At 33.5% G+C, this 26,666-nt stretch overlaps 1 protein-coding gene across 1 annotated transcript; it reads right to left on the minus strand.

Annotated features, from left to right (window-relative positions):
• Nucleotides 1–4,837: 4,837 nt before the first annotated feature.
• LOC132543852 (RING finger protein unkempt homolog) lies at nucleotides 4,838–26,012 on the minus strand. Its single transcript, XM_060207368.1, is given in 17 exon segments — nucleotides 4,838–10,578; nucleotides 11,013–11,174; nucleotides 11,768–11,863; nucleotides 12,588–12,806; nucleotides 14,712–14,866; nucleotides 15,283–15,405; nucleotides 15,801–16,107; nucleotides 16,311–16,487; nucleotides 17,358–17,429; nucleotides 18,062–18,234; nucleotides 19,524–19,608; nucleotides 20,346–20,463; nucleotides 20,581–20,716; nucleotides 24,213–24,514; nucleotides 25,618–25,827; nucleotides 25,928–25,988; nucleotides 25,991–26,012. Coding segments are annotated over 17 exon segments (2,601 nt in total). The 3' UTR covers nucleotides 4,838–10,395.
• Nucleotides 26,013–26,666: the final 654 nt, after the last annotated feature.

The raw sequence follows: 26,666 nt of genomic DNA on the forward strand, positions 1-26,666 counted from the left end.
GTGACGTTTTGTCATCTAAACAGACCTGTATGGCAGGTTATTAAGGCCGAAATTAGCTCAGCAATCAATCGACTAGCTACTGATCTAACTAGCTCTACAGGTATCAATGTCGCCGAGAGCGTGTCCATCTGCTTTGTCACTAAAGTCTCACATAATAATTAATTATTATAATATATATATATATATATATATATATAAAGTCTGTGGACTATTTGATTGATAACCTTTGAAAATCTAGACAAAATGTAAGAAGACCATTAACTCTAAGCTAATAAACCTACACTGATCATCGTGTTACATTTGAAAAAAAGAGAGATCGCAAAAAAAGAGAAACCTCTCCAAAATACTGGTGTTATTTATAGGCTTAGTAAATAAACTTCACCATCTTCGGAAGTTGTTTTTGGAGAGAGTTGCTTCCCTTCGTATGTATCCTACACAGACGGTCAGCTAGCTCATTGACCTAGAAGTTTCGCCGAAATGAACGTGACATTTTTACATTTCCAAAAGAAAAGCAATCTTGTAATGTCTAAATGCGAAGAGTTAAGTTGTATAAATTATCGTAATAATGACTTGTCAATTTCAAGACCACGGCATTCGATATATAATGTAATTAGGCCGACTTCTTAATATTCAGCCAGCGACAAGAGTTCTGAATGTGTAACTCTGCACATTCCATTAAATTACATAGGATCATTCTACAATCGGTAAAATTGTTGTATTTTTTTTTTCAAATCCGGGTATTAATTTGTATAGCTCAAGGTAATTAAAGGATTTAAAAATTGAAAACCTATTCCAAATCTGTAAATATCAATGGGATTTAAAAGACGGTGTAACAACAAACCCAAAGAAAACAAAATATAATCGATTCGGAATTTTTTAACAGGAAGTATCGATGTTGTATTACTGAAAATACCTGAAAGTTATTCATACTTTTTTTCTTATTTTAATTTCAGTCTATCTTTTATAATGCGAAGACGAAGTCGTTGAAGAAATATCAAAATAAATCCGCGTCTAAAATACACTCCATTTAGTACTTCTCAAGAAAATGCTATCAGATTTTTTTTTCACAGTCAGAATCCAAGACGGTAGTCTGTCGATCATTTTTTTCTTTGAATCAAAATCCTCAAAAGACAACATTATAATGACTAAGGGAAACCTTCATACGGAACGCGGGAAAGATCCACCCAATAAAAGAACTTGAAGAAAGAAAGTTGCGATAACAAACGCTAATTGTTCAAATCCAAGATAGCCCCTTGTGTCAGTGCTATTTTTCAGTCTTAAAATTGTACAAGTACACAAGATACCAAATCCGAGCCTTCAAATTAAATTTGAAAACGGCAATTTAATATAAAAACCAATATTGTCGCCTGTTGACCATACCGTTTTTAAGCGTAACATAACACGTACGACATTCATATAAAATTTTAAGAAAATAAAGTAATTTTTAATATGTCGTTTAGTTTTTCTGCTTTGTAATTATGAAAAGCGACAGAAAATTAAATTGAGCTATGGTGTTAGATTGTATTTTGTATTTCTAGATGTTTTTATATCGTAGTGATCCAGATTTTCATGGTATGTATCCAACCTTTTTGACAAGTAGGTAAGTCGGTGCTGCCAAAATCATATCTTACTGGATAATGTTAAATGTTTTAACAATATGTAAACCTATTAATGAATATAGATCCAGTTAATTCAATGTTATAGTAATGTTTGTCCTGTTTGCTTGCCCTCAGCCTCTCCTTGTTAATATGATATAGATGAAGTAAATGTTATTGCAATATTTTTTTCGGGTCGCCTTCCGGTGTCTGTGACTGATTGCCTTATCATAACTTAACATTTTAATAAGGTACATCCATTTGATAGCCGTCTGGGTTTATCAGGCTTGCAGGGGCGTAGCTTCCATAGAAAAAAAAGCCCGGGCTTACACATAAAACAAGAGGCCCAAGGGGCCTTAACGGTCATCTGAGGAATATGTGTAAATAATCTGGGAATTTTAAAATGTTGCAAAAAATGTAATAACACTTGTGCAGAACCATGTGTAAAACATCTGTACCAAGTTTGAACATGACCCACCCAATGGTTCTTGAGAGGAAGTCCATAATGTCTTAGCCAAACAGAGGCCAGGGTGGCCATCTTGGATTTTGAATCGCCCCAAAAAAGTTAAAACACTTGCCAGGACCTTGTGTAGAACATTTGTATCAAGTTTCCACTTTTTCCCCCTCCTGGGGCCCCTATTTGGGCCACGCCCTTTTTCCTCGCAAACTTGAAGCGGCTTCCCATGGGGATGCTTTGTGCCAAGTTTGGTCACAATCCATCCTCTGGTTCTTGAGAAGAAGTCATTTAATGAAGGTTTTTACATATGGCCCCTTTTACACCCCTTACGGGCCCCAAAGAGGACATTATCACTTTTTTCAACATAATTTCATATGTCCTTCACTAAGGGATGCTGTCTACCAAATTTGGTAGAAATCGGTCAAAGTTGAATTTTCGACCCTTTTGAGCGCCCCCTAGTGGGGCCGTATTTGACCCGATTTTTTTTCATTCGCAAACTTTGTCGACCTTGCCATAAGGACCCTAAATATCAAATATGAATTTAATCTGACGGTTGGTTCATGAAAAGAAAATTTTTAAAGATTTACCGAATTTTACCCCCTTTTTCCCACTCCTGCGGCCCCTATTGGGGCCACGCCCTTTTTCTTCGCAAAAATTCATTCAGTGGTTCTTGAGAAGAAGTCGAATATGTGAAAAAGTTAACGACGCACGACGACAGACAAATCATGATGGCAATAGGTCACCATGAGCCTTCGGCTCAGGCGACCTAAAAAGGCAGTGCATAGAGAATGTCGGACAAAACTAAAGTTGAAAATAAATATCAGGAGTTGAAGTTTGTTGTTAAATTAATTTTTAAAAAAAACTGTCTCAGAAAACGATTCAAAACATCTTTGAAATCATCAAATTAAGACCCCTCGCTTGGGCTTACACATTTCTGCCGGGCTAGCTACGCCCCTGGCTTGTACATTCTCAATCATATTCATACGATGTTTACTACTTTATTTCAAATGACCTCGAGTACATGTTCGCAGAGTACACAAAAATCATTTAATCCATTAAATCATGAACGTACTTCAAATAACACTACCTCTATAACACCGTCTTTCAAAACGTCTCAGGATGTTTTAAATCCGGTACGTATTATACGTCCCTGGTGTCAGTAGAATTTTCGGAACCAACATGATTATATCATTCCTGCTTTCAGACTCTCCCTAAGTAACTCTTTTCTGCCATCAAGTTTACGTCTGTGGAATTCGCTAGACAGTTCAATAAGAACATTACCATCTTTGAATGCTTTTAAATCTTCTTTATCTAATGACGCTAATTCTTGTCCTCCATCTTATTATAATTTTGGCGAACGTAAGCTAAATATATTACATACGAGACTCAGACATCAGTGCAGCTCTTTGAAAAGTGATTTGTTCCGTGTTAAGATTGTTGATAACCCATCGTGTGCTTGTGGACATTACTGTGAGGATGTTGGGCACTTTTTCCTAGAATGTAAGCTTTATGATAGGGTAAGAATATCTTTTTTTCAAAGTATAAACATGTTGAACTTAGATCAAGTGAATTTACATCTATTTTTATTTGGAAATGAAAATCTGTCCCTAACCACCAATACAGAAGTATTCAGACACGTGCAAATTTTTATCAAATCCAGCAACAGATTTTAAGTAAAATGTACTAAATGTTAAATATATTATGTATGCCTTGTTAATGTTATCATGTAAATATTGATCATGTATTGTATTAGAGGAAAAGGCGGTCATAAGTTGAAATAACTTGTGCCTAATCCTCTGCTCAATTTTGGGGCAATAAATATGTTTAAATCAAAATCAGTCCCTGGTGTCTGTTTGTTTCCATAGTTATGACATTTCTCAGCCCTGCTCACTGCTACCGTATTAATGATAAAGTTATTGTCGTATTAACTAACAGACATCGACCTAAATTGAAAAGATCAATGCCAACAAGTTTTGAAACCGTTGACTTATCCTATGTGACATTCAGATGAGTGAGACATTTCAGTCAGAATTAATCGGTCTCTATTGTAAAACTTTTCACTCCTCACTAAATGTCTTCTAATGAGCTCTGAAATGACGCCCGCATGTGCTTGGGGAAAAAACAACTTGTTGACAAGTTCCACTTAGTTCAAGATTTTGTAGGTTTCTAGCCTAACTGTCCGGAGACGTCTTACTATTTTCGAGAAAGCGAGAATTCAAACTTTCCGGGTAGGAAATGTTCGCAAGTTTTACCAGTTTCTTGGGTTCTTTCCCTGGAGGATACAAGTATTCAAGATAACCAGAGGGATTCTATTGCTAACGTGGATATTGAAGTTGATGGTCAAATATCTGTGCACAAAGTCCAGTATTTGAACACAGTAAAGTACTGCGTTATCTTCATGCGTTCGTAATCTGTAATTGTCATGGTTGTTTATACGAGGAAACTTCAAAGCAATGATAAATACTTGGTAACAATGACCAGATATCAGTGCTAATCCTATTGAAATTTCAAATGATTAACTCTGTTGTCCTCAGTGCTGTCTGTCCTAACCCAATACTTGTAATCTTTAATGGCACCTTACACCTAGCCAAAATCCGGAATTTTGAGAGGATTATAGCTAGGTTGATCTCTGACATTGGAAGTGGATCATCAGTGTCGACAATATCTATTTAACAAGCTTAAGCTCCGCTATTACGACATTTCAACTGTCGAGAAGGGATGTGAAAGTTACAGTAACAACACAAAAAACACCATTAATGAATATAAAAAACAAAGACAGTTTCAATATATATTCAATATTTTATGAGAATTGTGAATTATTACAAATGCTTACTCAGGATTGAGTACAAATAAATCTAATACAGGTGTGTATCAATAAAATTCACAATTTTAAATTACATTAACAGCAGGTTCCTGATGAAACCATTCATACACATTTCTAGCTGCAATACCATTGAAAGGTGGTAAAATACACTTGGTAATCCCCTTTCTTAAAGTTCTAAGATAAAGTCTACTGTTTATGTAAAATTGACAGCATGTTTGTTACATTGTAGATGTTCAGTACCAATTAGCTTCTGGTTAGCTACAAGTGAGATTATCACAATGAACTGAACTATTCTGGAAATGAAAACTACCAGGGACATGAATATTAGAAATTAACCCAATTGATTTCTATAAATATATTTACAGTTTTACTGGTTGTTCTGATTGTATCAATGATCAAAATTTATTTTTTGCTTTTCCTGGGGTGGCACTTTGTGCCAATTTATGCTATTAATATATACCACTCCCCTCCTTTTTCTGACCTGTGTAAATATTCAGAATGTTGATATTTAATATAAAAAATAAACTCCTATATTACTTATAAATTGTATGGCAATCTATTAGCATTGAATCAATTCCATTAAAAAAAGTGTCGTTATTTTAAATTGTAAAATAAGGAATTTTTGACATCTAAGTAAACCAAATATATCTTAAATGAGGAAAAAAAATCTCTACCATTTGCAAAGACACAATCACAGCATGTGCTCACATGTGAATGTGTTCTAACATTACTAAAACAAACTATAATTCATATCACAATAATTGTGTTTTTGTGGATCAATCACTTTCAAATATATTTTTGTCAATCTTTATACAAAATTTAATTTCTTCCACTCTTTGTAATAAGAAACACCTGGCTGAGGGGGAAAATCTTTTATAAAAACATGTACTGCCAAATATGCCCTGAGTATAACACATTTTAATGATAACATGCATTACCATATACTATAAAATAGAACCTTCCTCTCATCACACTCTCTAGGCCCAAACCAGCGGGCCGATCTCTCATCAAAGATAGTATCACCTTCCATAACAATCCGCTCATACCCAGGTAATAACAGATCATTAATGAATCACTCCAACATGGCGTAGCAGCATCATCCTAAATATTGCTGGACATTTTGTATCTTGCAACACATAATCAATTGTAGTTCATAGATTTCTGAGCCATCAACTTGAAGACAATAGTAAATAGATCAAAATCACTGAAGTGCAATATGACATGAAAAGAACAATACTTTTGATATTATACAAATTACACCTACTGTCATGCGGTTGTGAAGTTACATGCAAAACCAAATACTACTGACAGATAGAACTTGTGAAAACTGTTGAAATAACAGGAAGTAAAAGTTGTTACTCCGATTAATACGGATTGGAAAAGTACAGTAGAAGGTACCCAGAGAACTACAACACTACATACTACTTCAAGGTTTAATTTCCAAAAGCTCAGCCTTTTCTCGTCAAAGTAATCGCATCAAAAGTTTATGAAATGTTTCTAGAAACAAAATCAATGAAATTGTAAAATCCACACTACATAGTTATCAATAAAACACTTTGTGAACAGGTTGCTATAGTCCCAAAATATGACAGAATGTACATTTATTGCAATGAGATAGGGAAAATACAACCTATGGATTAACACTGATGATTTAAAAACAATAAACACCTGTGATAAAATACACCATATACCCCAAAAACATCAATCTGCTGTGAAAAAGCTAGTTCAGAGGGAAAATGAAGTGATCGTAGACTCTCCTGCCTATAAATCTACTTCATCAGTATTAAATGCTTAAAATAACCAAACAAGACCAGTGTATCTGTAATTATATACATCACCACCTATTTAACAAATAAGGATCTGGATGGCACACGTTGATGATTATATACAGCAGGTAATCATCTTAAACAGACTGCATGAAGTTTTTGTCTTGCACAAAGTACAAAAATCTTTCAAAAATTTGTGAGAATTATTTCCTTGTAAGGGATTGATGTAGACTAACATATTTATTCTCTATTTTGAATCAATTTACATTATTAATGAGTTGGTGTTTTATGGTAAAATATGTCAACCTCGATTATCCTGATCTTATGCTACAGACTAATATGCAGGAAAACTACTAGGAAAAATTGGCTTTCAGAAACCAACTCACCACACAATTTATTATGATCAATACTTAAGTAATCTAAGAAGACCTTTTTGACAGATTTAAAAGGCAGAAGTTTTTGTGGAGATTGTGATGTGGAACATGAACCACCATTTAGGAATAAGATAATATCAGTTATATTGTAACGTTTGGTGTGAATTTATTGTTGCTTGAAAACGTTAAATAAATTTATTTCAATTTTCAATTTCAATTTCAAAACTTAATTGCTTGCCAAAAAAGGCTTTAAAGATTCTTCAGGTGTTTAACAAACTGATACTAAAGTCTTGGGGGTGGGGATGGGGGCGGGGGTGGTGGTGATGTTTTACATCATAAAATGTTGCGATACTCCTGGAAGTCACAGACTATCTTTTTTTCTCTCCAACCACTGATAAACTTGCATAGATTAACCAACAGTTGGATTGAAGAATGGACCATCATAAATATCTTTAATTCATCTTACTTAAAGCAAATGTGGAGTTGGCGAAATGAAACACCTATCTGAGTATAATCCTTAATAATTGATGGCACAATTAATAATTTCATATGATTATGGAATCTGCTTTATGGAGCCGTCATTAAACAGGTTTAGAAGGCATTTCATTCATTTTGAATTAAAGTACAAACAAAGCAACAATAGGAACATCAGAAAATAAATAAACACTCAAATTGGAATTAAGTGACATGGCCATATACAGTAGAAATGTTTTAACTCATATTTCCATGGTAACCAAGTCTATATGGAATTTGTTTTTACATTAATTAGAATGAACAACAATTTACAGAGAATTCGAAAATGTCTTCTGTTGTATTAATTTTCTCATCTGATAATTTTGTAATTTGTACAAAATTATATGTAGCAGCATCAGAAGTTCAACAACTTGCTCTGGGGATAATACAGAGAAACTTTGGTCACAAATGCATGGTTAACTGTTAAAATGTACAGTTCAAAGACTTTGTTACACATTCTTTAAACAATGTTTTACATCATGATAAAGGCTCGAAATGTCATTCACCTGAGAAAAAGATTTTCAGGATCACACAGCTTTTTCTTCAAATCTAACCAAATAAATTACAAACCAAACACAAACTATAGAACATAAATCGGGCCTTACTTTGCTATTTCAGGAAGCTAGTCTACAGACCATCAAGATGAAAACAAGAGTCTGTCTAAGGCCGAGATATTGAAATTTTTTTTTTCAAATAACATGATAAATGAAAATAAATATTTCACTACACACAATGGGACTAAATTTGATTTCACTATAATTTACTGATAACCATACAACTCATGCAGAAATGAAATATTTTGAAAAAATGTAATCAACAGATTTTCCTCTCGTGATAATAAAATGTATCCAGCATGTCATTAGAAATATGTCAATGACTGTCGAACAAGTCGCATCTTATGCTATATCATCAGATATTTGAAATGAGAATAAATTTAATATGAATTGGTGATAAGCAATAATTTCCTTCATTTCATTTTCATTGACTAAAAAAAAATGGGCAAAAAAAAAGAAAAAAAAACTATAAATAACCAGAAAGCAATGACAGAATCGGGATGAAGTTTTAAGTAAGCACACATGAATTTTTGCCAAGCAAACATGCCTTCTCCCTTTTTGATTATGATTTGTTTAAATGCCAAGTCTAACCAAACACCTCGAGCAACACATGTTATCTGCCTCAAACCTTTGAACAAACTGATTTCTATGGTCATTTATCCTAGTAGTCTGTTTCTTGAATGACCAAATCAGAACTTTTACTTTATACTTTCTTCAGGAAATGCTGTAATAATGTACACCCTCCATATATTTTACACAACAGAACCAACCACCAAAGGAGAAAAACATTCAATTCATGTTTTTTTTTTTTTAAAAAAACAAGCACAGATTCATCTTTTCTGAAATCTATGAAAAAACATTCTTAAACAAATCAAAACAACAGAATAACCAGGATTGGTTTATCAGTATTCCAAAATCATTCTGATCTTCAAACTTTTGACCTTGACACTATAGCAAGAATCAGTTAATGGCTACATGATAAATGTATAACTTATTGTCAAAACTTGTGTTAGTGTCCGTTTCTTTTCAGTAAACAAACCATAGGCTGATACCCTGAGTTATGTTTAGGCTAACAATGCTCTGTAAAGGCTAATTTTCCGAAAACTCTAGATCCTGACATATGTGTTACTTGTGACCTTTAAGTTACAAGCCTTTTCTCATTTTCACTTCAATAAATGACTTTGACCTTAAGTATGGATTCATAAATATTTAATGAAAACTATGTGAAATTTGTTAAAACCAAGCTTACAGAAAATGTTCCATCAGTTTGAAATTATGGACAAGGACATGTTAACAGTTGAGTCTGCTGGCAATGTCATACAATATAACAACCAGAAGAGTTGAAAATGCAGGAAATATCTCCAAATTTAACACTATGAGAAGAAAAATTTCATCTAAAATGGTGTCCATATCAGCATGCTATTGAACTTTGTGCAAAGTGTTTACTGTTTTTCCCTGGTCACAAAGTTATTTCACTCCCAGTAGGAATTTCAACTTTTAAAACAATATGGAAAAGACAAACAGTCTAGATGAAAATGTGATATAACATTTCAATACCATTAAATAGGATGAGGAAAAAATAACTAGGATGAGTACTGAGGCCTGTTGATAATATATTTGTCCACTTCTTATGGGATACAAATTCATATTCCATTTAAGGGATATATGATTCCTTCCTAGCAAGCAGACTTTACCATTTTTAAAATATTCTGTTATTCATCCAGATTGATTGATCTAGTAATACATGAAAACTTCACTACTAAAAATAAATTGAAGCTACATACATATTCATATTAACATCATTTCTATTTTATAATCAAGATATAAATATATACTAATTATAATATTGCAGATGAAACAAATAGTTTATCAAACCAGTGATAATACATTTTGAGTGTATCAGATATTGAAAACCTACTGAGAAAGCATTTCAAGTGTAGTTGTTGCAAGAAATCCTACATGCATCAACTTAACAATTGTAAAATGAAATAAAAATATTTAGTTTTCTGACAGAGGAATTGCTTACTGGGAACCTTAGCACTAAGCACACAGGACTATGTGTACAAGCTGGGTAAGTACTTCATTATCAAAAATAATATCAAAAGTACTCAACACTACTATCACATCTTCCATCAGAAACATAACAAACATGTTCCCAGTGTACAATTTTTCACCCCAGAAATAAATTCAGAACATAATTCCAACAAAATGAGAAAATAAAATTGATAACAATCAGTGATGAAAATGAAATGATTAGCACTTTTCAAGTCAATTTTCATTTTTAAATTTGAAAATCCTAAACGAGTCCTTTATTACAACCTGTTGTATCCTGTGTTTGGTCGTGGTACTTGTGCATGGCATACAGGACATTCCATAATCTTCAAAACGCATGATTCACAAAACACCTGATGTCCACATTGTAACCTGCTTGAAGAAGCCCTTTCCTTCTCTTGGCATATCAAACACTTCACATTATGGTGGTGAAACATTATTAACTGAAATGGAAAAGAAGTTTAGAGTCTTGAGTATTATCAACCATATGAACAGAAGTACACACAATGAAAAATGAAAACCAATTATGTTGGGGAATAACAGATTTTTTTTTTTTATATATTTCTTACCTAGATTATTATTGATTCACAAGTCACACATTATTTTCTTTCTATAGTTTAGTTTTTAATAGATGGTTATGTTTGTTAATGAGGAAAACATTATCAATTGCTTGGTCACTTTTTCCAGCACCAATACTTAATTATTTCAACACCACTAGAATACACCAGTGATATGCATTCTGCTTTCTTACCTGAAAGATTAACCATAGTTAAATAAAAGTTTGTCTTGAGTAGCTTGCACTCTTCCCTTCCTGAATTCCCAGATCTTCATTTCCATCACATTTACATACAGAATATTCTACTGTAGCTATACTTACCCCATCTAGTGTTTTCAAATCTCGTGTCAGCTGTTGGTGAAGCTGTTGTAATTGAGGAATTCCTAAGGTTGCCAACTCATTCACTCTCTGTAGGTATCTAATTTGAGGCCCATTCTGTTTTGAATCTGCTTCCTGCTGTAGCTTTTTGGCATGAATAATAGCCTGGAACATAAAGACGTAATCACTAAGTGAAGTAAATCTGATAATATTTTCCAAATCAGTAATTTAGAATTGAAATGGAGAAAAATAGGAAATGTTTTCATTTCATTTTTTTCCTTAAAAGGGTACAACAGAATTAAACAATCCAGATATTTTTGATATGTTGACACAGAGTTTCCCCTGACCCTCAAAAATCTTCAGTTTCACTCCTTAAATTGACTACGACCCCTAAAATTAATAAAGTTTTACTTTATTTCATACATTATGCAAGTCCCCAGACTCTTACAATACATCAATTTGACTATCCCAGGGAAAACTCTTTAAACAATACATATACAACTGAATAAATATTTGATGCTACAACATATAATGTTAGCTTTTCATGCAGCAAAATGGTAAACTATTGAAGTTAACAGCAGTCATCTCTAATCTATTTAGTAATAGATTGGATTATTATGGTAATTCAACTTTCAATTCTTGCCAATTCAGTTATCATAATATTTTTAGTTAGAAACTAGAATATCATAAAAAGCAGGTTTCACTGTATAATTGATAATGATAATAATATTCTAATAGACATACTGTAAAGCACCTACCTCATCACGCTGTTTAACAGCATGTAATCTCTCATCATCACAATACTTTGCTTTCCTCAAGGATTCTTCAGCTTCTTTTTTCCATGCTTCACAAGCCTTAACAAGCAAAAATGAAAAACCGATTTAACTTTTTATGAAGCTTGCATGTTACATAACTTTTCTTAAAATGAATTCAGGAATTTCTGGTGTGTTTACACCTGTGGTTTCATGCTTATGGAACCATGAAAGGAAAAAAAAAATTTATAACAAATTTCATATCAATTTAATTACTTCACTTGACCTTTGTTTATCATTTGAGAGATATATATTCATCAAAGAACATTTGTAACTAATAAAGAATATACCCATGCTTTCTAATATATCAACAATTTTAAAATGCAAACTACAAGTCAAAAGTTACCAAATTCAATTATTAAAATACATAAGAAGGAGTGAGAACATCAATGTAAAATTCATGATTTATGACATACAATTGTACCAAAATGAAACTACCAATGAGAAAGTTAATCGTAAAATATGAATAAATTACTGCTCACAACAATAGGTCTGTTATAAGTGCAACCCTAGATGAATAACTGATGTACCACTCAGGATTATTAATGTACATATAGATACGTACAGAACGATGCTTCTGATAGACTGCAGAGTTGACAGACAGAAACATTGTACTTCTGTGTCCCTTGTGTACTGAGTGGGACATAACTAATGCTTCTATTCATCACAAAAAGTTCTTTTGAAGCTAAAAAATTGAAGAATGACATTAAACTTCTAGAAGCCTAAAAGAAATCTTGATTGTTTTGAAATCAACAGAGCAACTTACACACTTGGCCTGAGTATAGGCCTGTTCCCAGTGTTCTAGACGAGTTTTATTGTGCGAGAATTCCTCCTTTAGCTTCTGTAGTTCTGTTGCATGGGCACTGTTTGATAAATTTGATGAGGAGGATGAGTATAGAGGGGAATGAGGACCACCCAGGCCATTCCGCGGCGACATAGAATTGAAGTCTGTGTATGGAAATTTATTGTTTAAATAAGATGAACTCTGAAATTGAAAAAAAAAAAAAATCATTAGCTGTAAATAAACAAATTATTTACCAAAATGGGAAAAAGATGAAAATGTGTAAATCAACACAAAAAGTATGAATCTTTCCAACGACTCATCTGCATAAATAGGTATCTCAGACTTGGGTTTAAAACAGATTAAAGATCAATAATTGTTTATCACCATTTCTCCAACAATTCCTCAATGATCATTTATCAATCTATGCTCAAACCCAAATAAAATATCAAATAATTACAATGCTGCCATGGTGTCTTTCTATATAATGACTTTCAAACCTCTTCTACATGATTTCTATGCCAATATTACTCTAGAAATACTTTTTTTCCCATTTTTGCACTGACTGGTCCCCACAATCACAGATCAGCATGCACTGCTATGGGGGCAAATATAGACCAATATTTTGGTTTATACTGTATTTTGTAAAATATGTCAAATACACTCTGAATGCAATACTTTTGTTAGAGAGCGTTCCTTATTTGAGTTACAAAAAGTATACAGTTACCTACATCAGGAGTGGACAAATCGCCATTATAAAATAAGTGTTTGAGCACTCTTTCAGATTGACCACTTGTCACGTTACTCCCAATAAACAAATCCACAAACTTGGGTTTTTTAACTTGAATTTCAAAATAAAGTACTTACAAAGAAGTATAATCAGACTAGATAAGCATAGTTGCAACTACCCCCCCCCCCCCCCCACCAACAACCATAATAACAAAACTGATCTTAATGTCCAAGTTACTTTTGATGGTCTTGTGACCACCATCTTCCCATAAAGCAGTCAAGAGAATGTTTGATATTGGTCTGTATATAAACAAGAGATCCCAGAGGGATCTTGGCGCCCACCATTTGAGGATCTGTTTTCAGTTCTTGAAGATTTGTTTATTTTTTTTTTCTTACAGGTTTTGTAAATGTTCATGAACTGGTCTTCATTGAATGTACTCAATGATGGCACAAGATATTTTCATTAGGCACCTATTAGCAAATATCATTTGAAAAAAGATCCCAAAGTATTATTAGATAGCAGTCAGTTACAGGTGGATAATGGACATGGTCTTAAATCAATATGATAGAATATCAAAGAAAATATGCTTGTGCTGTATTACTGTCGACATCCAAGATGGCTGCCTGTGGGCCAACTTGATTTCAAATCAGTCCCAAAAAAAAAAAGTACAATGCACAACTAGGGACCAAGGGAAACAAATAGCTATAAAATATCAGAAGTATCCATCCAGTACTTCCTCAGAAATTGCACTAACAAGATTTTACTCTCAAAATCCAAGATGGCTGCCTGTCAGCCATCTTAAATTCGAATCGGTCCAAAAAAGGTACAATGCACAACTAGAGACCAATGGGAACCTGCATATGAAATTTGAGAAAGATCCATCCAGTACTTTCCCAGAAATAGCGGTAATAAACTTTTACTTCCAAAATCCAAGATGGCTGCCTGTCGGCCATCTTGAATTCAAATCAGTCCAAAAAAGGTACAATGCACAACTAGGGACCAAGGGGAAACTGCATATGAAATTTGAGAAAGATCCATCCAGTACTTTCCCAGAAATAGTGGTAACAAGAATTGTTTACGGACAGACGGACAGCGAGACGGACGGACCACGGACCACAGACGCAGGGCGATTTGAATACCCCATAATCTGATGATGGTGGGCTAATAAATATAAAACACCAATGTGAATTTGACTCAAGTGTGCATCAAGTTTGACCAAGACCGATACCATTGATTTAGTGCAAGAAATCAGGTATGAAATGGCATTTGACAGACAGGACTTTGTTTAAACTATTCAATTACACATGTAACAGGTGAGCTACATATGAATGGTGAAACAATGACTTGTTATAAAACATAGGAAATAATTCAGTACTTACAGGTTCTGTGTCTGGTTTGGTAGGCGGCGGCATTGACAGGATAGGGAGATTAAAACTACCATACGGTGATGGTGGAGACTGAGATAGGCTACTGATGCTTCCTCTTGGTAGCCCACCTGGTGGTATACCAATAGGAACAGACGATGGTCCAAATCCTACACAAATGTAACATACAAAATTATCATTAACAGGTACATACAACATCAAATAAAATGAATGTATGTTACGAGACTTGTTCACTGCACTTTTTCTTATATACCATGCGAGGTTTTGTATACCATGTAAGGTTTTGTAAACATTCTCTTTAAAACCAGATTTGCAATATTCTCCCCCAACTCATTCTCTTGAATTACTTTTCAATAGGACAAACATGTTATGAACATGATGATAACAAATAAATGAGTTGATTGTATTACATGTTCCTGACAGCACATCAAGTTAATTGACTTTTACTGAATAAATATATTCATTCATTTCATTCCCCCCTCCCCATACAGCAGTTGAAAACAGATTATTACCCGTAATTATATGTTGTTTTGACCGTTAAATTTTGGTAAAGCCTATTGCTTACCTGATGAAGGGATACCTGCACTCAGTGAACTGCTCAAGGAATTTGTGTCATTGTCTTTATCTACATCTTTGTCTATGCTGTTAACATCTATATCATCCAGATTAAGATCTCCAAGGGCATGACCTTCACAAACATGAAAACCATGAAACATACAGACATGTGGAAGGCACTTTCAGCACAAACAAAAATGTTATGCACCTTTACCTTCATAACTAATTAAATATATCAGAACAGTGACCATAATGGTAGTATATGACTTGAAATCTGCTTTATAACATTGACCTGGACAATAACTTCTCCTTTTAAATTTCAGCTAATAATTTAAGTCACAAATAATCATCATAGACATTCCTATATTCTTGACTGTACAACAGGATACGTCTTTTTACAAACAGTAACATAAGATCAAGACTGCAGACTTGATATAAAATATCAATGTGTCAATAACACTTCTTTTTTATAGCTTTTGTTTAGTTTTGTTATTACAATATAACAACTAAATTGAGAGATTTTTTTACCTATGACAGACTCCACAGTATCCATTGCTGGATAGAAGGAGGGGGTGGAGGTGGACATGGTAGTCGCCATGGTCACATTGTCACTTGTTGGGTAAAATGCTGGAGCGAGAGGAGACATGTTAGAGGATGGAGAAAGGGTCTGTTGCACTCCTATATTTCCAAGGGAACTGGACAATGTTGGCATACTGTTGTTTCCATTGTGATTCAGTGAATGTACTAACACTAAGTTTTGTTTCCTCTTCAGTTTTTCTGTTTGTTCTAAACTTGTATCATTGTCTATAGTTGAAAGCTGCTGCCACAATTTTGCCTGCAAATATGAAATATTTTGTTTACCTTCAAAACATCTAGTTTATGCAGACTTTACAAGATGTCAAGACAGGTAAAAAAAACCTGATGAAAACTTATCATAGACACATTTATTTTACATACAAAATTTGACATCAACATGCTCTTATTGATTTTAAATTTTATGTAAATGAACCAAACAAGTATACAATGTAAGAGTAATACCTGGACATCATCTCGTTCTGTACCAGCTCGTTCTGACCCCGGTGCTTTATGATTAAACCACGCACTACCTATTTCTGAATTAATACTGCTTGATGTGCTTCCAGATCGACCCTTCCCAATTGGCTCTGGCATAGGACTACTTGTATTGCTGTTAGCACTTCCTTGTGTATTATTATGCTGGAAAAGTGAATCAATTATAATAGAACCAAATCAAAGTCAAAACAGAGTGAGCAGGGATATATACCCCCACCTCAGCAACTGGAAGTAGGTTGTCTTTGTGATTATTTGTAGTTACTCTAAAACCTGTGCTGGGGCTCATATATGTTGGTATGTAAGATATTCACAGTTATAGCTTCATAGTCATACAAGGACCTTTGACCTTTAAACTTGACCAATGACTGCTAAATATACTCAGGTGTTAACCTTGGTACTGTGATGCAATGGTATGAATCAGAGTTTGTCAAGGGGTTTTTGAGATAACTTATACACCAATCCTTTTGTTTATGTGGTCAATCGTGACATTTGACCTTAAAACTTTATCAATGACCACGAAAAAAATATCTAATCAGGTGTAAACCTTGGCAGTCTGATGCTATGGTATGGATATGATCTAAGTCTGTTCAGTGTTTTATGAAATAATACAAGTTATCATGAACACAGTGACACACAATATGATTACTATATGCCCTCTTACTGAAGTTGGAGGGGTAAAAACAGGACAGGAAAAATGACCAATTTCATATTGCATATAAAGGGTTTGATGTCTAGCTAGATAGTACAGCTGTTTATAGGTAAGACATATGAATAGTTATAAACACTTGTAGTTAAGTGTTTTGTTGCATCAAACGTCATTATATATATATATATACACCTTTATACTATACATTATATTTTGCTGTGCATTACATTTTTATGTATTAACATTTCCTGTATGTGTTCTCAATATAACCTTACCAACAAATTTATCAACTGGATTTTTAAAAAGCATCTTTATGGGCTGTCAAAGTTAAAATGTCTTGTTACAAGTGAGCTGATTACTGTACTTACATTTGGAATACTGTTGCCTCTTTCTTTACCAATAGGATCAGGAAATTTTGACGACCCATTTAAATTTTGAAGCTGGAACAAAATAATAACAGTACTTCTCCATATTCTATAAGCAAGGCATTACCTAACACTGATACAAGGATATTTGTTTTATCAGTTGAAATAAAATGCTTATTTCAATAACACAACTGATGTTTGTGGAACAATGCTTATTTCATAAAGATCAAGGCAAATGAAACTTTACATTGCAGTACTTAGTTGTCACTGAGACAAACAATAGCAAATATTTCATACATAAAACAATATAGAGTTAAAAAGTCCACAGAATAGAGTACAGACACTGAAGACCTTCTGAGGGCATGCCCATGACTTAATGTTTAGTTTTATTTCACTTGTCCAATAGTGTATTGTTTCTCTTTTAAAGGCTCATCAAAACACTGATTTTAAACATTATGTAAATGGCACTCTATTTTATATACAGATTTATAAAATTAAGATGATTTTCAGCAACATATTCCAATCTGTTGTCTTAAACGATAATTAAATGAAGTCAAATCAGTATATTATCCTGTCATATTTGCATGTTATTGACCTCAAACTGAGGCCAAAAAGGTGAAAAAGCAGTACACAATATAGAACTAATAGAATATAGTATCCTGAAGCACTGTTTCATATACAAATAACCAGTTTTCCAAGTTACTTACTGGTTTCATATTTTGATTTTCTTTTCCTAAATTTTGTACTAGTGCAGGTATGGAATCTGTGTTTATTTGCATCAGGCCACTTTCCACTGTCATAGATGGCAATACTGTTGACACAAATGCAGCCAAAGAGTTTTCACTTGTTGATAACAAGTTCCTATCTGTAGTTATCTCCTCTGAAAAAGAAAACCAAGGCAGATAAGTTATCACCCTTGCTATATTTTCTTCACGATAACTAAAATAAGATATATAACACATATATATGCAAAGTAAACTGAAGCATGCGTTCAAAGTAATCGAAAATTGGTCTGTCATTATTTGCACTGGGACAGTATTAATAGCTATCACTGGCTATGCCTTGGAACAGCTGAAAATCTTTCAGACTGATTTTTGCATAATCATACATATTTATAAGAAAGAATTTAAATTAACAATCAAGCCACTGTTTGTCACACTAATTGCCTATATTCCTAATTTTACTGAAATATGCAAAACATGGTGTGCTCGCACAACAGATCTCCAACCATCACAAGATCTTCAACTCTATTTGACATCAGTTTTGAATCATATACCAGTATATACACAAATTTAACCATGAAGCAGTGACCTACATAAAATCTAAAGAGTATGTGACAAGAAAATTCACAGTATTTCTATAAACATTAATGACAGCATTAGTCAAAGCAGACTAAAGCATAGTAAGATGCACCTGCAACCAAATGTCAATTTGCCAGTCAGAAATGAAGTAACTAGTTGATCATGCATTAACATCAAAACACTCCAGACTGGAAGGTGTCATTTCCAGCCAGCTAGAATGTGTGATGGAAGTAAGTGGTACATACAGAAAGACCTATACATCAGTTTTGAAGAGACAATTTCAAAATTAAAAACAGATTTTAACTGCCATGTTTACATCAGTTCAAGCTCATGAGTTGACATGCATTATGTCTCATCCACACAGAGTAAGTCTGTAAAGTTTCAAGATCTCTGGATGATTCTCAAGAATAATTATTCATGATTTTTTTTACCATTCCCAACAATATTCATTGACAAACAAATATTTGATCAAGCTAAGGATAAGGTATGCATATTTCTAAACTCTACAAATAGTAAACAAGTCCCTTAGTTTAATGATTGCTTAAGTAGTTATTGACAAAAAATGTATCAAAACACGACTGAAATAGATTAAAACCACAAAATGATGATGGTGGATATGTAATTTTCCTAACATTTGGGGATAATTGCAAATTGGATAAGGTCTTTGCAGAGTCTTTTTGTTGTTATATAAAGCAAAGCAGTCACTTAATATGAATAAAAGGAACAATGTCCTGTAAATTACTTCCTACAACATTTTCATTGATTTTCAGGAATAACTTTTTCAAATAGTAGTGCAGAACTTGCAAGGTCTTGGTTTAAATCAACACATGGCAGTTCTTACAGAAAAACAAAGCTTATCAGTACATACGTTCAACATGGGCGAAGGCACAAAATGGTCCCCTAGGGCAGTATCCAGTCTGCACCATATCATTGCATTTGGTGGATTTGTATATCTGAAAACATAATGAATGAAATATCAACCTGTTAAAAGAGGGCACTCTGTAATGTAGGGTTTCAGTGGCCTACGGAAGGAACGTACAAGAAAATGTCATTATGGTAGATTCTTTGTTCAGTAGTACTACTAACAACCAGTTATGACATTCGTGTTTACACATTATTCTTGCATCACTTAGTAATATCTTGGTGATCTTACTACTATGAAAAAGAAGTTTCCTGAGAGGATGCTTGCATTTGACTTTTGGTTGGAAGTAGCAGGAGTACCAGGACAGAAAAATTAATAGATTCTGTGGACTGAGATACAGCTGATGCCCATTATTGAAATGTTTGATGTTGGTCGGGAGCGAAAGCTCCATTATATACTCTGTAACATTGGTAGGGAGCGAAAGCTCCATTATATACTCTGTAACATTGGTAGGGAGCGAAAGCTCCATTATATACTCTAACGTTTGTAGGGAGCGAAAGCTCCATTATATACTCTGTAACATTGGTAGGGAGAAAAAGCTCCATTATATACTCTGTAACATTGGAAGGGAGAAAAAGCTCCATTATATACTCTGTAACATTGGTAGGGAGCGAAAGCTCCATTATATACTCTGTAACATTGGTAGGGAGCGAAAGCTCCATTATATACTCTGTAACATTGGTAGGGAGAAAAAGCTCCATTATATACTCTGTAACATTGGTAGGGTAATGAGGCTCTATTTTATACAGTAATGAATGACAACGTTACCTCTGGGTGAAACTGTTGCTCTGTCCTTGTGTGACAATATGCACAATTGTCACCATTCTCACACTGCATGGGATCTCCCCAGTCATCTCCATGTTTGACATTTGGACAAGGGGTAGATCTATAAAACAAACCACCATATTGAAAATGACAATCCAATAAGCTTTCTTGAACAAAAGAATGTATATTATGTTGTGTCTTACATTATAAGAAACCAAAAAAATAGTAAATTACTTACCTGTATTTATGTTTCTTTGGGCTTCTTCTCCTGTCCCTTGAATTGTGATTTGATGGACATGCATATCCTTGTCTACACAACCGTGGCGGTCTTTTACACTGCTCTGTTTTATAGTTGGCCAACACATAATTTGTATCTGGAAAAACAAGATTTATTTGACAAACTTATAATATATATGAAGATTTTTTACAGAAAAATTAAGTTAATCATTAATATAAGCAAAAAAAAGTATTCATTCTATTGTATAAATGACCATTTTTATCATTAATGCTTTCATCAAGTATTCAATGTATCAAAAGTTGTAAATCTAATGATCATTTACAAAGTTTAGGTCTTGGAGACACTGTCCACTGTCAGTCATGTGTATGCTGAATAAATGAAAACATTAATACTGGAAAAATCATATGCAGTTGTTTTTAACCAGTCTAAAATCTAGCACACTGACATTGAAAAGAACTGTTATAATAAGAGCACTTTAAAATTTGGCAAAGCTCCAACTTAACTTATTCAAGCATTTTTTAATCTTAAGTTTACTTCATTTTAGAATGACCATACAAAAGCTTGTGCTTTCTGATGTGTATATTTCACAAATGAAACAAACTACTCTGAAATCATTTCATTTGATTATTTTGAACTTATTAACAATAAAAAATCATCGTTAACTTAGTATAAAGGTCTTCTTTACGAGTCTTGAAAATGTAGATGTTTCCCTATAGATTATAGTAGTAAACTCAGTAGTTTAATGGTTAACTTCATTAGCATACACTTCAAGGAATACAAATCACAATTCTATTTGGTTTTTAAATATGTACACAAACTTTAAAAGGGAGAAAAGTTGAAACCGTTGGAGTATGAACAGGGTCTGCATCCCTTCTTAAGTGTTTTGGATAAGCCATTTTTGCATTATAGAAGTGAACTGCAAAATTTGGGTAAGTTTTTTTACATTTAAAAAATAATTTTAATTGGGAATAAGTTTGGTTGTTTATCGTCCCCAAAAAGCCTTGATGAACAAAGCAATCACAGAGTAAAGCTACATCTCTCAAAATGCAGGATGACATGATAAAACAGAATTGATTTGATAAAATATTGTAGTCAAAATTACTTCTTAGACATTATTTCATTATCTTTGGTCATTTATAGTCTTTGGCACATATTGGCATCCATGCTTTAATTATTGACATTCTTGATGTTAATATATGAACCTGGGTGTAAATATTAACCGAGGAATAAGGCCAATATTCTTCCTATCAGATAAATACAACAATTAAAGTTCCTGAATTTTCATAAAATATTATTGCTAATATTTCATGGCATGAATATATCATGAAATAGACTCCTCTCTAAATTGAACACTACCCCTACACTATAAATGGGTTTAAATTCTTAACAAGGCGCATTTAAAAAAAAAGAACTTTATAAATTAAAAAATCAAAAAGAGTCCATATGTTGCATATCAAATTCCATATGAGTAATGCAATAAATTGAATGTAAATCAAAGGCAAAATTTTCAGTCAATTGTTTAGATCGAAATAATCAACTAATTAATATACTTTAATCTTTTATGATCGATTGTCAGTAAAATAAAAAGTGGCATTCTATCTTCAGTTGTAAAAAGTTGCAAATCTAAAATTGTCAATGAACATCATGAAATGATCAATCATCTGGTTGAACAAGACAAGTTAACATGGCTGCTTAAGCACTTAATAAATATTAATTCCAAACACGTCTGGGACAAATGTAATCATTCTGTATGGCTTTCATCAATTCAAAAATTTATTATAAAAAAAATGAAGATGTATGTTCTTCCCATCTGGATATGGTAAACCTTCAATCAGTTCAAACAAAATGAATCAGATGTTGCTAAACCAGTTCAAATTATATAAAATTATGCTTGTGAAAATAAATTTTAGCAATCAGAGTCACCATTGCTCAAACTTGTGACAAAGTATCTGAATGTGTCCTAGCAGGGCAGGACACTACCATATGGATATGGCATTCATTTTGATCTTCATAACTTTGCAAACTATGACAATGAGTCTAGCCAATAAAAAAGCACAATTCTGTTTGTGTATTGTGGGGAGTTAGCATCGACATTATGGTGTGCAGAAAGTGGATTGAGACTTAATATGACTAGATTAATTTTATTAAATTTTTCATGAATCTTACAATTACTGGGACAGTCTAGATGTGATTATCTTATCAAAATGTGAAGTGTAACAATGTTGTTCTTTGACAAAGCATGTGTGGACATCCCATGGTCCGAAATACTGAACACTTAGCTCATAATACAGAATTGGGGCATTGAGTTGTGTCAACTGGTGCGTGCACGTTACGGTATGATGTGAAATAAATCAAACTACACATCAATACGAATTAAGTGACATGTATGTGAATAATCTGATGCTCTCAACTGCTGATCACTTACTACCTGCTTCCCACAGTATTTAAAGTTGATGTGAATAACGACCACACAGAGTTATTATTGCGACGCCAATGCCTTTATCAACAGTAAGATGTGCAGACTCGTGACATGTTCAAACCATTAGAAAATTAAGTGAAACAAACTAGAAAGGGTTCAAACTACCACCAGACAGAAAATTATTGTCTTGATCACGTGTTTGAACTACCCGCCTATTCCAAATGACTGGAAGCTTAACATAGTTAATCACTGATCAGTTCAGATGAACAGATAATTGATAACGAAAAAGCAACAGATTCCCAAACTACCATATAGTTATAAATACAAGAACAAAATGTCATTATGTCTCTTTTTGTCTTGAAAACACTAAAATTTTATCTCCTTCCAAATAATAAATTTCCAAATTAATTTTGTTTAACTTTAGATATGTTGTTGTTTACACAAATTCTCAGAATCCTCTCAATTATGACTTCTTTACCTAAAAAATACCATTTTTCCCCCATGGAGGAAAAGGAAAACCTGTCCGATATTTTAAGTAATTTGTTGAATATGACTATAAACTAAATATATAAAGACTTTGTAGTCATTTCTCCAAATCTATCTTTATTAATTATACCAAGTCATCATGTATTGTGGATTCTCACAATAAAACAATTTCAGGTTTTATTGGAGGTGCACTAACACTTCATGAGAAACAGCTTAATAAAGAGTAATTGAAACTCTTAACTTTTCAGCATCCTGAAATTCCATTGCTGCTAGACCCTCTTATCCAAAAGATAATGGTAAATGATGCATGTGTTGACGTGTCCAACATATGTGATCTAGCTATATACGAAGTTTGGTTGAAATCTGTTTTACACCTTTGAAGCTACTAATCTAAATGTAAATCTTCAATGTGAAATGTAGGTGACGACTCAATCATTGTTAGAAAAGTAAGACCACAGTCTAGCTTCTATGACTGTCTGTCATAGGCAAGACAAAAATCAATACGAGCTTCATCTGCAACTTACTTTTAACATTTAAGACATTTGATTGAAAGAGAAAGGGGTATTGTAAGTTAGACAGGCAAGCAAAATAGACATCATTCATTGCCTTATTGTTATAACATGGCCATCTTAAATGACACTATTCAATCATCAGTATCAAATCATAGTAAATAAGTTAATACAATGCCATAACAATATGTTTCTAAGACTATTAAGTAGTAACTTACCATTCCATCTTGGATCTTCAGCCAAAATTTTCTCTTTTTCTAAACTGCTAGGTGTTCCTGATTGTGATAATGAGGAGCTGCCACTTGCAGAAGAACTCTTGTCTACATCTATTGTCTGTAATTCTCTAACATCATATGCTGGCGGTCTTAAGTCATTAGCTCCATGGGCAAATGCACAGTGGGGACCATTTTTCACACAATTCCCTTTAGAGTCTGTTTCATATACACAGGTGCCTGTTTTATAATAGCGTAAATGATATCTTCTTTCTGTATCTCCTGCAGTTCTGTGTAAATATGGGCATCTGCAAATAAAATGTAAAATATCTTTAATAATTCAGAACTTATGTTTTATTAAGTAATCTTAATGCCAATCAACAGAATAATCAACCATTATACTTTCCTCACTCTGAAATGTAAATATGGATATTTCTACAAGCACTTATGATTTGTGGAAGCAGATGACTGGCATGATTCTATCAAATCAATTATCTGAAAATTTTCAATGCAAAACAATATGGAAACATAACCATTATATATTTCTTGTATATTCTATTTTTTCATCACATAATTGTTTTACAAAAACATTCAATGATTAAATTTCCTATTGGACAACGTATTGAACAAATTCTGTTTTGTTTGATATCGAAATGTGTATTGCTTAATAGGTGAGAAATTCTTGTTTCTATTTTTACAAAACGCGCAACTTCCCATGTTGTTCTTTAAGGTCAAGGCTAGTCCATGACCCATAAAGCACGCATGACAGAAATTACAGCTGATTCAGGCTAAAATTCATGTGTAAAATTGTTATTGTTTCCATCTGATAAACACTTTAAAACCATACCGATATGTATGTTTACCACATAAACCTACAGATTACATAAATGACACAAATGAAATATAATTTCTTTTGCGACGTTATGTCACAAGTCTCCCATTTCGATAACAATGGCCTTGCGGCATGAACGTAAACACATTCAATTCTAAAAATACTATGAACAAGCGCGGAGAAAAATCACAAGCAAATATAAACCATATTGTTCTTCATAACTTTCTTATCATAACTGGCATAACTGATCGCTGTGACAAAGTATCTATGCCTTGAAATTACCGACATAATTTCGGTCTTTACACAAAATGGAGATGTAAATACAAGATGGCGGCGGCTTTTTGTTTACATCATGTCAAAATAAAAAGTCTTCGCTAGCAGGTATTAGACGAAATTTCTTGTCAGTGAGCTGTTATTTGAAACAACAGCATGCATATGTATACTTCTAATCGTATGTCAAAGCTGAAATATTTGTAAAAACCATAAAAAATCAACTTTTTTTCGGAGAAATGCCCGTATGGAACTTTCCCACCAAAATTTTTGAATGGCAGAGAATATTTTGACAGATCGCCTACTTACTCGTCTCCGTCTGGACACACTCCTGTTGTCTCGTCGTACTTGGTGCAATACACATCCGGACTGTAGTTGAAGGTTCCATCGCGACGTCTAACAGGTCTTCGTCTTCTTTGATTCATAAAATGCCAGCGATAACAAGTGTAAGGTCTGTGTTGGGTACATTTGTGTTGTAAGAAGAGGGGGCATTGAGTTGTTCGAAACTCTTTTAAATACCTGCAAACAAGATAATCGGTATGAAGGCCAAATTCTGTCATGTATACGAAATCAAGCATAAGATGAAGTGACATCACAATTAAATTAACGAGTTACTCACATATAATGCTGGGGTTTCTCCGTCTGTGCAGGAACCATTGGACTTTCTGACGGCATTTTGTTGTCAATAATGTTTTTCTACGCATACCTGGCCGCGCATCCTAAAAGTAAAGTCCTATAATCATTGGTGTAAAGAAGTCACGTGGTGTAGGTCATGGCCTACGACGTAATGTTGCCAATTTTCCGCGCACCTTGCGCACGTAATGCCTGTTCCATCCAAGACCAAATAAACAAAACAAACAAAAAACAAAGACATATAGTCCTAGGTTTTTTCAATAGACTAACACAGACAAAATTCATTCAAGGATTATTTTATTTAAATACCCTTATGAACAGGATGCGACAGCAATGCATGTAGAAGTAAGACGACGGCGGAGCTTCAGATGACTCATGCTTCAGATGATAATGTTAGATACTACAGACATCATTTAATAACTGAACTAGTCTAGTCGACATAATATCCTCACTTATAAGTTCTAGGCATATTTTTAACACAGAGCGAGAATGGCACTTCGTGAATTAATTGTGCATGTTTGAGTGGCATTATCAAAGGCATGTTGCCACTGATTTTTCAGTATGATATGATAATTCAAACATATTTTATTGGTATCTGTTATATGCAATGGGGTTTGGCTGAAATGTTCAAACTTGTATCAAGCTCTTTCCCATACGTATAAATGTCGTGCTAGTTTTCAGTAAAGGGAAGGGGTAGTATTCTGATCCCTTCTGTAATGGTCTAT

The sequence above is a fragment of the Ylistrum balloti genome, unplaced genomic scaffold (genome assembly GCF_031769215.1).
Source record: "Ylistrum balloti isolate Yb309-2 unplaced genomic scaffold, AGI_CSIRO_Ybal_v1 Utg369772, whole genome shotgun sequence".
NCBI lineage: Eukaryota > Metazoa > Mollusca > Bivalvia > Pectinida > Pectinidae > Ylistrum > Ylistrum balloti.